The 13,785-nt window shown below is 36.6% G+C and overlaps 1 protein-coding gene across 2 annotated transcripts in view; it reads left to right on the top strand.

Annotated features, from left to right (window-relative positions):
• Positions 1 to 13,785, top strand: part of LOC143211678 (putative cytochrome P450 6a14) — a 78,405-nt gene that overhangs the window by 41,412 nt on the left and 23,208 nt on the right. For both annotated transcript variants that reach the window (XM_076429543.1, XM_076429544.1), the window contains one exon: positions 9,914 to 10,309. In XM_076429543.1, coding sequence (XP_076285658.1) covers positions 9,974 to 10,309 — 336 coding nt within the window. In that variant the 5' untranslated portion in view covers positions 9,914 to 9,973. The remainder of the gene's footprint in view (positions 1 to 9,913; positions 10,310 to 13,785) is intronic.

The raw sequence follows: 13,785 nt of genomic DNA, 5'->3' as shown, positions 1-13,785 counted from the left end.
TAACTTGTCCATAATGTGATTTTTATATAAGTACATTAGGTATATTCGGCAGACATGTGCATGATCGTTATTTGTATTAAAATTTGAAATAATGCACGTTTCACGTGAAAAAATTATAAGAAAATATTTACAACGTGGTATGTAATAAGTTATGATAACTTTTCAGTGGGTGATGTTTTTATTAACTGTTAAGTAACCTACTTAACTATCATTAATCTTACACAAATTCTTAAAAGATAATATATAGTATACAATATAAAATAAAATAGAAATTAACTTAAAATAAAATCATATAAAATAAAAAACTAGAGGGTTATTGTTGCTCGCTCGCTTCGCTCGCTCGCGAGTAGGGTTGTTTTTGCTCGCTCGCTTTGCTCGCTCGCGGATAGGACTGCTCTTGCGAAAGGGTTAGTGGTACGCATGGCTAGTAGTACCTATAGCTATTAATGTTTTTTTTTTATTTGGTGTGTGACTCTCCACGAGCCACACAAAGAACTTCCCGATTCGTTAGTTGCAGTATATTATTATCATTATTAACTGTACGTTTTAAGAAGATTATACGTTTTCAGGGAAATTCAATAGTTTTCTACTTATCAAAATGTTTGCTATATGGCGTCACATTAAACCAACATCGTATGCTCGTTGCTCGCTTGGTTCCTTGTTATAGCATACTAATGTTGCAAAATAAATTGTCTTAATTAGTTTTTCGCAAACGATACAACTCCTCATTATCCGGGTTTGCAGTAGTGATCTTGGTTTTCTTCGATATTGTTAATTTAAATTGTCCCAAAATATATAAACTGCGCTCAATTTTGAAACTCTGCTCAGTGCTACATACAATATTTGTAAAGTTCGCCTTTCTGATTTTTTAAAATCCAAACATACTTTCTCGTATGTTTGTCCCTGACTTTTATGAATCGTAATCGCTTCAGCAGGAACCACTGGAAATTAACTACGTGTGATTTGATATTTTTCCTCACTCGACATATTTACTTGATTCGATATTTTTATTATTGGTGTAAAATTTTGATCAATATTTGTGCATTTTTCATATAATCGCGATAACGAGTTCTTACTTTCACTCCTACTCTGGCCAATTGAAAATCTAACCACAATATAGACGGAATTTTAGTATTTTCTTGAAAAGTAATAAATTTTAATATTCCGCATGTGTGCTCCATTAATCAATCCGTTTTCAACATCAATGTTATTAATAATTATCATATAGTTTATATTAATTTTCAATTTAATCTCAGTTAATAATTCGTTTTGAACTGATTGTTTTTTTAAAGATTGTAATATAAATTTTTTTTTGTACTTTCATCGATATTCTTTGAAAATGTATTCTCGCGAGTAGAGATGATTAACTCACTCTTGCATTGGGATAATTTTCGATTATTGTAAGCGGAAACATCATCGTAAGGTACAAAAAAAAATTAAAAAAAAATTTTTTTTTTTAATTTTAAAGAAATCGAAAAAAATTTTTTTTGTGTAATTACGTTTGTTTCTTCGGTGGAAACTTTCCGTTCTCTCGTATAAATTGCATTGTTGAATGAACTTCTTTCGAAAAAACTAAAAAAACTAAAAAACTACTTGACCAAAATGGACCAAAATCAAATCAGCTCTAAGTTACAGCGGGGCATATCGATTGCATCATTCATCATCCTGATTGCGTTGTTACTTTTTCTGAAAACGTTAACGAAAAATTTGATTACATAGAAACGGCCATACGCGCGCACGCACACACACACACACACACACACACACACACACACACACACACACATATACGAACATTTTGCTGAAAATAGTCTAAAATGACTGCAATGACCATGAAACGTGAAGATCTGCTAAAAAATCGATTTTCGATTTTCGGGGTCATTACAATAACTTCCCTATAAAATCGGAAAGTTAATTATATAGAGCCTATAGATAATACAGAATAAAATATAAACACGAAATATAATACGTATAATGTTTATATTTATATTTCGTTTTTAATTATTGCCATACTTTACCATATTGTAATCTTCTAGGTATATTGTATAACTTCCGTAAAGACATTTTAATGATATTATCGATACATATCTAAGTTCATTCGGAGAAAATTCGTTAAAAAGCTAGAAATATTGTCTTTTAAGTTTTTCACATGAAACGTGCATTATTCAAGCTTTAATACAAATAAAGAGCAGGCACGCGTTTGGCGAATATACCTAATGTAGTTATAAAAAGACCACGTATATTAAAAATCACGTTATAAGTAAAGAAAGAAAACCATTATTACCATTATCTATGTCATAAGAACGCAGAGTATTTGAATCTCGGATAACGCAATAACTCGTCCGCCCGAACTTGTTCGATTCTTTTCGTACCCGCCCGACGAATTCGAAGTCGAATCGAAGGGCCGCCGCCGGACTTTCTGCGACCCGACCCGACTCGAACCCGAACATCGAGCGGCCCGCACATCCCTAAATTATTTATAATTATAAATATATTATATTAAATGACCTATATTATAATAACCTATATTAAGTAATTATTATCACACTTTAAATAAGTAAATATGGCTCAAATTATGCCGTATTTAGGCTCATTTTAATTAGAAGGATCTCACAAATACGTTGGTAATTCCGTAAAAAAGATTGAAAAATAAAAAACTTTCCTATGTGCATTGATGTAATCGGTACGCAGCCTTTTGAACTGTGTCGGCTGCCTCGTACCTCAGTCCCTCTTTGTCGTTTACGAGCTGTCGTAAAAAAAGTTCTGGTACATATGTTGATAGTCTAAAAATATGATCAATGCTATTTTTCAATTTCTCTAAAAAACCTGCATTTGTCGAATTTTTGCGTTTTTTTCACTTTGTGTAATTAACATTTTGAACCAAAAAATCTCAAATATCAATTTCAATTAAATGCAATTATATGATTAAATTAATGCAAGTACATGGGGAAAATGGACCGAAAATTGAATGGCACAACGGCTGTTTAAATAATTCGAAGGACTATCTCGTCCGGCTAGGCCCTTCATTCCAAATTGTAATATTCCAATATTCCAATATCATTTTAAATATATTCAAGTACTATTTAAAACTATTAATGAGTTTTAACAACAAAATATTTTAAATAGAAAACTAAATTTTGACATATAAGATAAGATTATAGCAAGCTTGCTATAAATGTCGAAAACTCGAGTCTGGCCAGAGACATTCAATTTTCAGGAAACACTATTCTATGATGACGAACGGAGAAAAGGGAAGTGAAGCTCGGGGGCTTCGGTCGCCGTGGAGTGGAGTGAAACATTGTAACATGATACGGGTCGGGTCGGGTATATCGGTGTGAGACTACTAATCAAACAACAAAGCTTAATTATTTATCATTATTTTTTTATGGGATTTTCCTTAACATATTTGGTGAATTTTGTTTCTTTTTATGAAAATGATACCAAAATTATATAATTCCGATGATATTTGCTTATGCAATGAGCGACGCAAGTTTCGGACACAAAGAAGGACAGCGTCGGGAAAAAAAGAGACGCGGAGAGTCCTTATTCTTTTAAGATTTCGACTTCGACTTCGTCTGCTAGCTCTTCGTCTCGTCGCACAATGTACTCATAAATGAATCATGTTTCAGGAAGTGGTTCAGTTCAGAATGAAATAAAATAATGTTACACGCACTTTTTAAATAGCGTCATATATGGTGCAAGAAATATTCGTATAGAGTCAAATAGAATTATTTTTTTAGATATCTTCGTACGAAATACTGCCTCTAAATAACATTGTATGGATAGGAGCCGTCGAAAATTAGTTTAATTAGTTAATACTTTTATCTTGTTACTACCTCTACTTTAATAATTGCAGTCAATAATGCTGTCGAGCATTACAAGTATGGGATAAATAAGTAAAAAAATTAATTTTCTGTTTCCTACTAAGGATCTTAATAAGAACAATTGAATTTTGTCATTACACAACATAACAAAATATTTTTTAAGAATCATTATTTTATATATAACGCAATAATGTTCAAATTACTTTTAAATTCCAATACATTTGTAGAATATTACGTAGTAATTACTTCCATTTTTCCTACATCTATAAACTATCGATTATATTGTAAACAATTATTACAATGGTGATAATAAGGAAAATAAGAATGCAATAAGAGAATTATATATAGTATTATAAGGCAATTACAGAATAGGTAATGTCAGCATTCTACTATATCATTCTTCTTCAACTTGACGAATATCTCGTCGATTGTGGAACTTTTACCGCTGTGGTATATCAGATCACTGTAACTTTCCCGTTATCCCCGCGCCCACTCGCGCCCACTTACCGGTCCCGCGGAATAACACAGGGGCTGGCAGTCTTTAATAGTATCTCGTCGGTGCCCAGAGTGACTCCTATTGAGTTCCATTACTGTGATCAGTGTCAACACCTCTATGGAATTAAAAAGATGTATTATTATTATTTCTAGGGGCACAATATTTATAGACGCGGTTTAATAGCAAATTATGGATATAATTTAAAGAAAATTATTGCTATCACTGGCATTTTAAAGTGTCGGTACTACAGATCGGTAATGCAGATGTCGGTAATACAGTCAGGTCTATTCCTATTCCTATATCCACCGACGAGATTCCCGTCGATGCTACATCTCATCTGTGGTATATTGTAATATATACTTACATCTTCATCCTCTCTTTCCAGTAGTAATTTCTTCAATTTTTCGACTTCTTGAAGACGTTCTTCGGTCGAGAGGTTCTCGAGCTCGTTATGATGAAATGTATCGAAGTGTCTTCGAAAGTCATATAGTCTTGTCGACTGAAACACTTGGAAACAAATCAAACACATAATTGTTTCATTGTGTTCTGTGATAAAGAACTCGGTCTCCCACGACTCTTTGAATCCCTGTAGACCACTCCTGCGTTTAGAAGTAGAAGTAGAGGCTGCAGTCGCTACAATTTCCATTTTAATTATTCCGCTTGTAGGACTTGTAGGCAGTGTCGCCAGATGAGGGGAGTCACGGTGAAATGATGTACCCCCTCTCTGATGACCAGGGTAATATGTGACACGTTGCGCGTGCGCGACGGGGATTTAGTGGGGCGAATAGAAGACACGTTGCGCGTGCGCGATGGGGACGCAACAATGACATGACATTTCGCAGGTTTTAGGTTATTGCCGCGTAAAATTCACCCATTTACTTATTTCACATACTATGTAATTATTGATCCCTTTATGTCTATGTTGTGAGTTGTATTTCTTTAAAATGTAACGGTACAAATAAAACATAATTTGTCAATTTATCGTGTAGAAGAAAAATGAGTGAATTTATCATCTCAGTCTCTTTTATGCAACTATTTTTGAGGAGCGTATGAGGGTTAACAGTGTTAAAATATATTATGATTTATCGATTTTACTGAAATGTAACTCAGTACTACATACATACAGATTTCAAGATTTTTTCAATTGTACATATAGTAAGCATTCATACTTCGCTTCACGACTGAAACTCCCACATGTTACAATTTATTTTATTTATAATAAAGAATATTTACAGTCTCTATTTAGAACGACCCACATGATTCATATGTACATACATAATAGGTACGATACGATACGCGGCAATAACCTAAAACCTGCGAAATGTCAGTCGTTGTTGCGTCTCCATCGCGCACGCGCAACGTATCACATATTACTCTGGTCATCAGAGAGGGGGTACCTTGTATTCCCCTCGAGTGACGGTTCGGTCACTTTCTGGCGACACTGCTTGTAGGTACTTTGCAGTGCTACGATATGGCTCAACATTCCACGCGCATGCGCGACGACTTGAACCTCTATAAAGTAAGATTCTCAATAAAATGGGGTTCCTTGAGCACCCCGCAAAATTTTAAAAAATTGGTATGATTTGATTCTGAAAATCCGGGATTCAACATCCTGAAATGGAAGGTACCTGAGATCATTTGAAGCAACATTTTCCTTTGCCAATTCTCAATAAAATGAGGTTCCTCGAGCTGCGTTCTGATTGGTCCGTGTTTTTTGTTAATAACTCCTTAACAAAGCTGCGGACGCCATTTTGGCAAAGGAAAATGTTGCTTTAAATTATGAAATATGTATATGTTTTTAGCTGTGACATTAAAATAATGTATTCAAAAACATTTAAACAACATATTTTTACTGTGATTTACTGTGAACAAATATATTTAATTCAGTTGCCCCTTTCCGAGGGCTCCTTTACACCGAATACGAGTCTACGCTCCCTAGTCTCGCGGATGACACTCGCACACTTTTCGACTCACGCGTGGCTTCAGCCGTTTATAGAAGTAGGAACAGGTATTGCTACAAACATACTATAGTCCACCTGTGCATGCCTGGTCTAACTTCATGCGTGTATCACAACTAGAACTGCTATTGTATTTGATTAATTTTATCATTTTCGTGGTCGGTGGGCATTTAGAAATCGATATCAATTGAAAAAATATCAAAATTATAATAAAAAGTTGATTTTATCGCAAAATGTCGCGTGCTTCTTCAATCGAGCCCACTGTAGTCCAGTCAACGAAAAGTTGTAGAGGGAAATGGAAGGAACACAATTTTTAACTTTGGGTCTTTGTTTGGACTAGTTAGGAGGTAAACATACTAAAAGTCCCCACTTCTAGGAGGTGAGCGGAGTGTAAGGGGGTACATAGAAGTTCCCCTTTTTCGGTTTTCCGCTTATATCTCGGAAACTATGCGTCCTAGTGATAAGACCATTCTATACAATATTAAAGCTGACAAAATGTGCCAGAAGATTGATTTGATTCAGTTTTTCGCTATTTCGTATAATTTCCGAGATATCCGCGCCCAATGTTCACTAATTGTGCTGAATAATTAGCTGGTCAAATAAGGCAAAAAAGGTGAGGCAAAAATTTCTTTTTCACAATTAGAGAACTTTGAGCGCGGATATCTCGGAAACTGTGCGAGATAGCGAAAAACTGAATGCAATTAATCTGATGGCACATTTTGTCAGCTTTAATTTTGTATAGAATGGTCTTATCACTAGGAACCATAGTTTCCGAGATATAAGCGGAAAACCGAAAAAGGGGACCTTCTACGTGCCCCCCAGCACCGCGCTCATCTCCTAGGAGTAGGGACTTTTAATATGTTTACCTCCTAACTAGTCCAAACAAAGACCCAAAGTTAAAAATTGTGTTCCTTCCATTTCCCTCTACACCTTCCTTATGAGCATTCATTGACTGAATTACTGTGCGCCGGGCCAACTAGCCACTTCGTTCTCCCAGACGTATTATGTCGCGACCAGGTTTACCATATTCTAGTCTCGCCAGGCCCCTTACCCTTCCGCCCCTCGCACAGCTTGTCTGCTGAGTCCGCCCCACTCTTCCCACTAACACTGACGCGTACCACGTGGAGCAAACTAAGTTAGCGGTACGCGTCAGTGTTAGTGGGAAGAGTGCTACAGATGACAGGGCTTTTTCGAAAAAATGTTACCGTGAAAGCAATTTTATTCTTTTCCTGTCCATTTCCAGCCGGAAACATTGCTTTCAGGGTAACATTTTTCCGAAAATATCCATAAATAATGAAGCACGCGAGATATGTTGTCTGTAGCACCGCACGAACGGTATTGCGTCGCGGGATAACACGTCCGTGGCACCGTGCAAGCGGCATTGCGTCGCGTGATAAAACGTCAGTGATCTGTACAGGGCGTAACAAAATTTAGTGTCATGGTTTTGGCAGATGGTTGTACACCTTCGGATCGGTGGAGATTTATTAAAAGAAATTGTCGCAAAATTGACTTTGGTCTTGAAATTTATGTCATATATGAATAGTTTCATTAGTAATCATAATTTTTCGAAGTATTCTAACCATACGATAAAAAATCAATTGAAGACTCATCATATGGTACGTTTTTGATATGCACTGTACACCATTCTTCTCATCCTCGTCGGCAATACGTTGAAAGCCGCCTCGAACAATCGTCTTATATCGAAAGAAAACTGTATATAGTAATTCTTCAATCGAAGTCCTGGGACGCCTATCTAATCGAAGTCCAGTGCCTACACTGCCTACTCACTCCACTGCCGGCCAACGCTGCGCCGCGTTGATAATATAGTAGGGCGGCGATGATTGATCTCGGCTCGGGTATATCGGTGTGAACACCACACATTGACTCGAGTGAATCGAATTCTCAAACTTCTTAATTTTCATTATTGTTTTATGGGACTTTTACTAGCTTATTCCTGGCATTTCTCTGATTAAAATGACACCAAACACGATATAATTTCAACTATATTTAGTGGTTTAATCGACGGTGAATGTGTCGGGAGCAAGGAAGGACAGCGACAACGCGGGCCTTTGAACTGTGCCGGCGCGGCGCGGCGCGGCGACGTCGACTGTCCGCGCGTCTCTTTCTTTCCTATACGCTCTTCTTCGTTGCGTTCGAAACATTCATCGTCGATTAAACCACTAAATACAGTTGAAATTATATCGTGTTTGGTATCATTTTGCATTAGAAAAATGCCACGAATATGTTGGTGAAAGTTCCATTAAAAAATAATGGAAAATAACGCGATCCTATTTCATTCAGTCCTTCTCTATGTTTGGTTCGTCGATTGAAGTCTCGGCGCGGTCGGCGCGGTAGACGCAGTCATAAAAAATAGCCTCTCTACGCTACTGAAGCTCGTTCAAAACACGGGTGTTGGGACTTCGACTGAAGAATTACTGTATCCCAACAAAAACATTCTGTAAACAGGAGCCAAGTTCTTATGGCCGTAAAAAGTTGTGAGATCAAACAAAATACGGCCAAGTTCGTTAGCTTAGAAAAATAAAAATAAAAATTAGTTAAAAAGAACGCGATTTAATTTTTAAAGAGTCACATGGAGGGCTAAATTATTCAAACTTGGCCTTTACTTTTTAAACCAATGGCCCTAAAACGTGTTAGGTAGCGGCCAAGTTTGAATAATTCAGCCCTCCATGTGACTCTTGAAAAATTAAATCGCGTTCTTTTTAACTAATTTTTATTTTTATTTTTCTAAGCTAACGAACTTGGCCGTATGTTGTTTGATCTCACAACTTTTTACGGCCATAAGAACTTGGCTCCTGTTTACAGAATGTTTTTGTTGGGATTTCATCAATTTTTGTTGAAATTTCATCAATTATCAAGTAGGTATCAAAGATTAACACTCTGCCGGCGAATTAGAACCCAACTTTAGCTAGATTTTTTTTGTTATAGTTTTAGTGTAATTTTCTACCTTATTGTAATCTACCAGTTTGAGCTTTTTGCCATTACCTCGAATGGCGCTATACGAACGTTTGAAGAGAGCAGATGATTCTTTCCGGAATTTACACGGTTCCTTATGGGAAAAGCGGCATATTTCATTTTCTCCATACATAACCTTTTTCTTTTTTTTTTTTAATACAGCCCCTTTAAGGTGTAAAATTTCAAACTTTGATAATTATTCCTTTGAGTGTTTGTTATGGTGGACCTATGTATCAAATTTCAAGCTTGTAGGTCAATGGGAAGTACCCGAAAGGTTTTGATGATCTGTCAATCAGTCGGTCGGTCGGTCGGTCGGTCGGTCGGTCGGTCGGTCGGTCGGTCGGTCAGTCAGTGACAAATTTAGCGATTTTTGAGGTCCTATATCTCGGAACCTACTAATGTTGGAAGATTAATGTTTTGTCAATATTGAGACATGATAGCATTTAACAAGTGTACGAAATTACATCTCTCCATCTGCCTCCAGTGTCAAGTTATCAGCCTCTAAAAAACGGCTAAAAGGAGGTAGTGCAAGAACTTGGCTGGTGCACTACCGTGCACCTAGATGTACGGATTTGAATTACTAAAGCATTCGTCGCCGCCTATCACTACCCGTGATTGATAGCCCAAACATAACTAATTCAAAAGTATTTATGCATTTACAGTTAACAGCCAGCTGCATCTTAAGATCCTTGATGAGGAACAAACACATCAAGTAAATCAAGATGGATACCAATATAGAAATTTTCCTCGGCGTCTTAGCAGTACTTGTTGCACTGTATTATTACTTCACGGTGCACTTTGATTTCTGGAATGTGCGAGGTGTACCGGGACCAAAACCGGTGCCAGTTTTTGGCAATGTGGGGGGCCTCATGTTTGGGAGGATATCCGGCCCGGACTATACCGTAAAGCTTCGGGAACAGTATAAAAACGAGCCAGTGATTGGGATAATTGTGAGAAGATCCCCCACTCTTATTATTCAAGATCCAGATCTAATCAAAGACGTTCTCATCAAGGATTTTCCGAAATTCGCTGATCGCGGATTCATAATAAGCGAAATAGTAAGTACTTGATTACGATGTCCAGTGAACCACGAAAGTATATGAATGCACTTTATGACTTATTCATAATCATACCAAACGACCTGATGTTTTGTAAGCAATTAGAAGCATTTGTTTACTAAATGATCTTCAAAAAACTTCCATGCAAAAATAAAAAAAGCATTTTTTTAACCTTTTTTTATTTAGGCCCTCAATGAAAATTTAATTTTTCCATTTCAATTGCAATTTTTTCAGAATCTTTTTTGCACTTCATTCGGCTAATCAATTCTTCACATTGCTGGAGAAAAGTCAGGTCGGTTGGTCTGATCATAAAAAAGTTATACTGTTTTAAAGTGCGCACAGTGGGGTATTTCGCTGTAAAACGGGAATAAAATATTGTAGCGTTATTTATGGGCTGAGGGTCATAAATAAGTAGGTCGTTAGATTCGTCTTGATGCCAGCTATAACATTATGAAATAAAACATGTATTCTAACATTTAAAAAATCAAAATATTCTATATTTTTTGTAGAAAAATTTTTTTTTCGAAATTATAAATATAAAATTTTGTACATGATTAAGTACCGTTCAACTGTTATTCGAAACATTTTGTCGTCAGATTATCCGAACTCTTGAAAAGTAGTGATAACTGAATGCTTTGATTACTATGTACTGTTATGACGTGAAGAAGGAAAGGATGGGGTTGCCTCGAGAAATAATCCTTTTTCTTCTTTATAACTTGAAGTTTATTGAGTAGGCCACACCAACAGATTATTCACAAGAAATCGCGCTTACAGAAAGTATACGTCTTTACAAAATAACTGACGGCTCGAAAGTGAGTCTCTCTCAATGGGAGGGTTCCTTATATGGATTCTCTATGAGGATCTTTGGTCTACACCCAAATGTGTCACCGGACATGTAACTCTGCCGTTCTTAGTCCAGCCAAACATTTGAGTCAGCTTTGGGCAAAAGGGCGAAGATAATGTTAGTTTGGAATGTTATCGGCAAGGATGATACCGCATAACAGTACATATTATACAGAGTTCAGGTAGGTGTACAGGGCACTTACAGATTTTATTCTGTTATCGTCTAAATTAATATTGTTATTAATATTTGAACATTATTAATCATTGTGTAAGTTTTTTTTCGATTTCGAAATGAAAGTCGCCACTTTCGACGCTCATTTCTACTTAAATTAGTTATAACTCTCCAATTCAGAACGATTCGGAACCAATTCTTTTTGGACTATCATCGTAAACCTTTATCAAATGTAATGGTACAAGAAAGAGTGCGGAATACAGCGGAATGGTTTACCAAAATCGTTAATAAAGTTTTCAAATCGAAAAAAAACTTACAGAATGATTGGTAATGTTGGAATATTAATAACAATACTAATTTAGATGATAACAGAATGAAATCTGTGTAGAGTTTGTACACCTATCTCAACTCAGTACATCGTAACCAAAGCATTCAATTATCACTACTTTTCAAGAGTTCGGACAATCTGACGGCAAAATGTTTGAACTAAAAGTTGAACAGTATTTAGACATGTACTGAATTGTATATTTAAAAATTCGAAAAAAATTTTTTTCGACAAAAAACAAGAATTATTTTGATTTTTTAAATTTTAAAGTACAATTTTTATTTCATAATTTTATAGCTGGAGTCAAAACGAATACAACGACCTACTTATTTATGACCCTGAGCAAACAAATAACGCTACAATATTTTATTCCCGTTTTACAGCGAAATACCCCACTGTGGTGCGTTCAAATACTTTCGTGGTTCACTGTATACACATAGGGAGAGGCACCTACATTAACTCTGAAAGTATAATAGTAGTAGAATAGTTTCCGAAATGGCGTTATTCTTTTATTGAAGGCTATCTTTGTTTTTTTTTTTAAAATAGAATGCTATGTTTTGGTACGCTTTGGTTTGGTTTTTGAAGGTTAGCAATCGCCATTTATGTCAAACAGATGAAATGAACTTGCATTTACAGAAGATGTTCAAAATGATTGCCATTGGTACAGTAAATCCTCTATAAACGCAAAAGCCTCGAGGAGGTTCGTTTGAACAGTTCGTAGACACATGCTATTTCTTTGAGCTTCAAAGACCGAACCGAACGTAGAGAAGGACAGCGCGTGTAATGAGAGACTCTCCGCGTCTCTTTCTTTCCCTTACGCTGTCCTTCCTTGCGCCCGAAACGTCCATCGTCAATTAAACCACTAAATACAGTTGAAATTATATCGTGTTTGATATTATTTTTATGAGAAAAATGCCACAAATATATTGGCGAAAGTTTCATAAAGAAATAAGTAGTAATAAAAAAGATTTTATATTGTTATTACATTGTGGGGACGCACGGGCCTTTGAACTGTGCCGACGACTGCAACTTTCCGCGTCGCATTAGTAGTGGTTCACACCGATATACCCGAGCCGAGATCAAACTACTATAGTGGAAGGGATATTTTTTTTGTGTTTATCCAGTACGGCCTTTTTGCGTTTGTAGAGGATTTACTGTATCAATTGCAATGCTGCAATCTTCTTATCACGGACTGAGTAGTGTTTCCTATCACGTCGGCACTTATCGAATCGCATGCTGTAACAATTTATTGTACAAATGTATTCAATTGTACGGCGTGTAGGGTGAGAACGTTGAGGGTGATCGCAACGAGTTTTTGTATGGACATAGCTTACGCACCCTCATGAACTATCCAATTGGTTTTAGCCGCCAACGCGAACCCGTTTACGAGATAATCGATATTGAAATGCGACATGTGCGTTATATTCCATGAGTGAAAACCTCACAGAGGCCGGTGGCCGAGCGGGTTGAGCGAATGTCTACCACTAGTCCAGTCAACGAAAAGTTGTAGAGGGAAATGGAAGGAACACAATTTTTAACTTTGAGTCTTTGTTTGAACTAGTTAGGAGGTAAACATACTAAAAGTCCCCACTCCTAGTAGGTGAGCGGAGTGCAGGGGGCACATAGAAGTCCCCCTTTTTCGGTTTTCCGCTTATATCTCGGAAACTATGCGTCCTAGCGATAAGACCATTCTATACAAAATTAAAGCTGACAAAATGTGCCAGAAGATTGATTTGATTCAGTTTTTCGCTATTTCGTATAATTTCCGAGATATCCGCGCCCAATGTTCACTAATTGTGCTGAATAATTAGCTGGTCAAATAAGGCAAAAAAGGTGAGGCAAAAATTTCTTTTTCACAATTAGAGAACTTTGAGCGCGGATGTCTCGGAAACTATGCGAGATAGTGAAAAACTGAATGGAATTAATCTGATGGCACATTTTGTCAGCTTTAATTTTGTATAGAATGGTCTTATCACTAGGAACCATAGTTTCCGAGATATAAGCGGAAAACCGAAAAAGGGGACCTTCTACGTGCCCCCCAGCACCGCGCTCATCTCCTAGGAGTAGGGACTTTTAATATGTTTACCTCCTAACTAGTCCAAACAAAGACCCAAAGTTAAAAATTGTGTTCCTTCC

This window comes from Lasioglossum baleicum, chromosome 8, assembly GCF_051020765.1.
Source record: "Lasioglossum baleicum chromosome 8, iyLasBale1, whole genome shotgun sequence".
NCBI classification, from domain to species: domain Eukaryota; kingdom Metazoa; phylum Arthropoda; class Insecta; order Hymenoptera; family Halictidae; genus Lasioglossum; species Lasioglossum baleicum.
The sequence above is the reverse complement of the archived record's forward strand: the minus strand, read 5'-3'. Positions and strand labels throughout refer to the sequence as shown.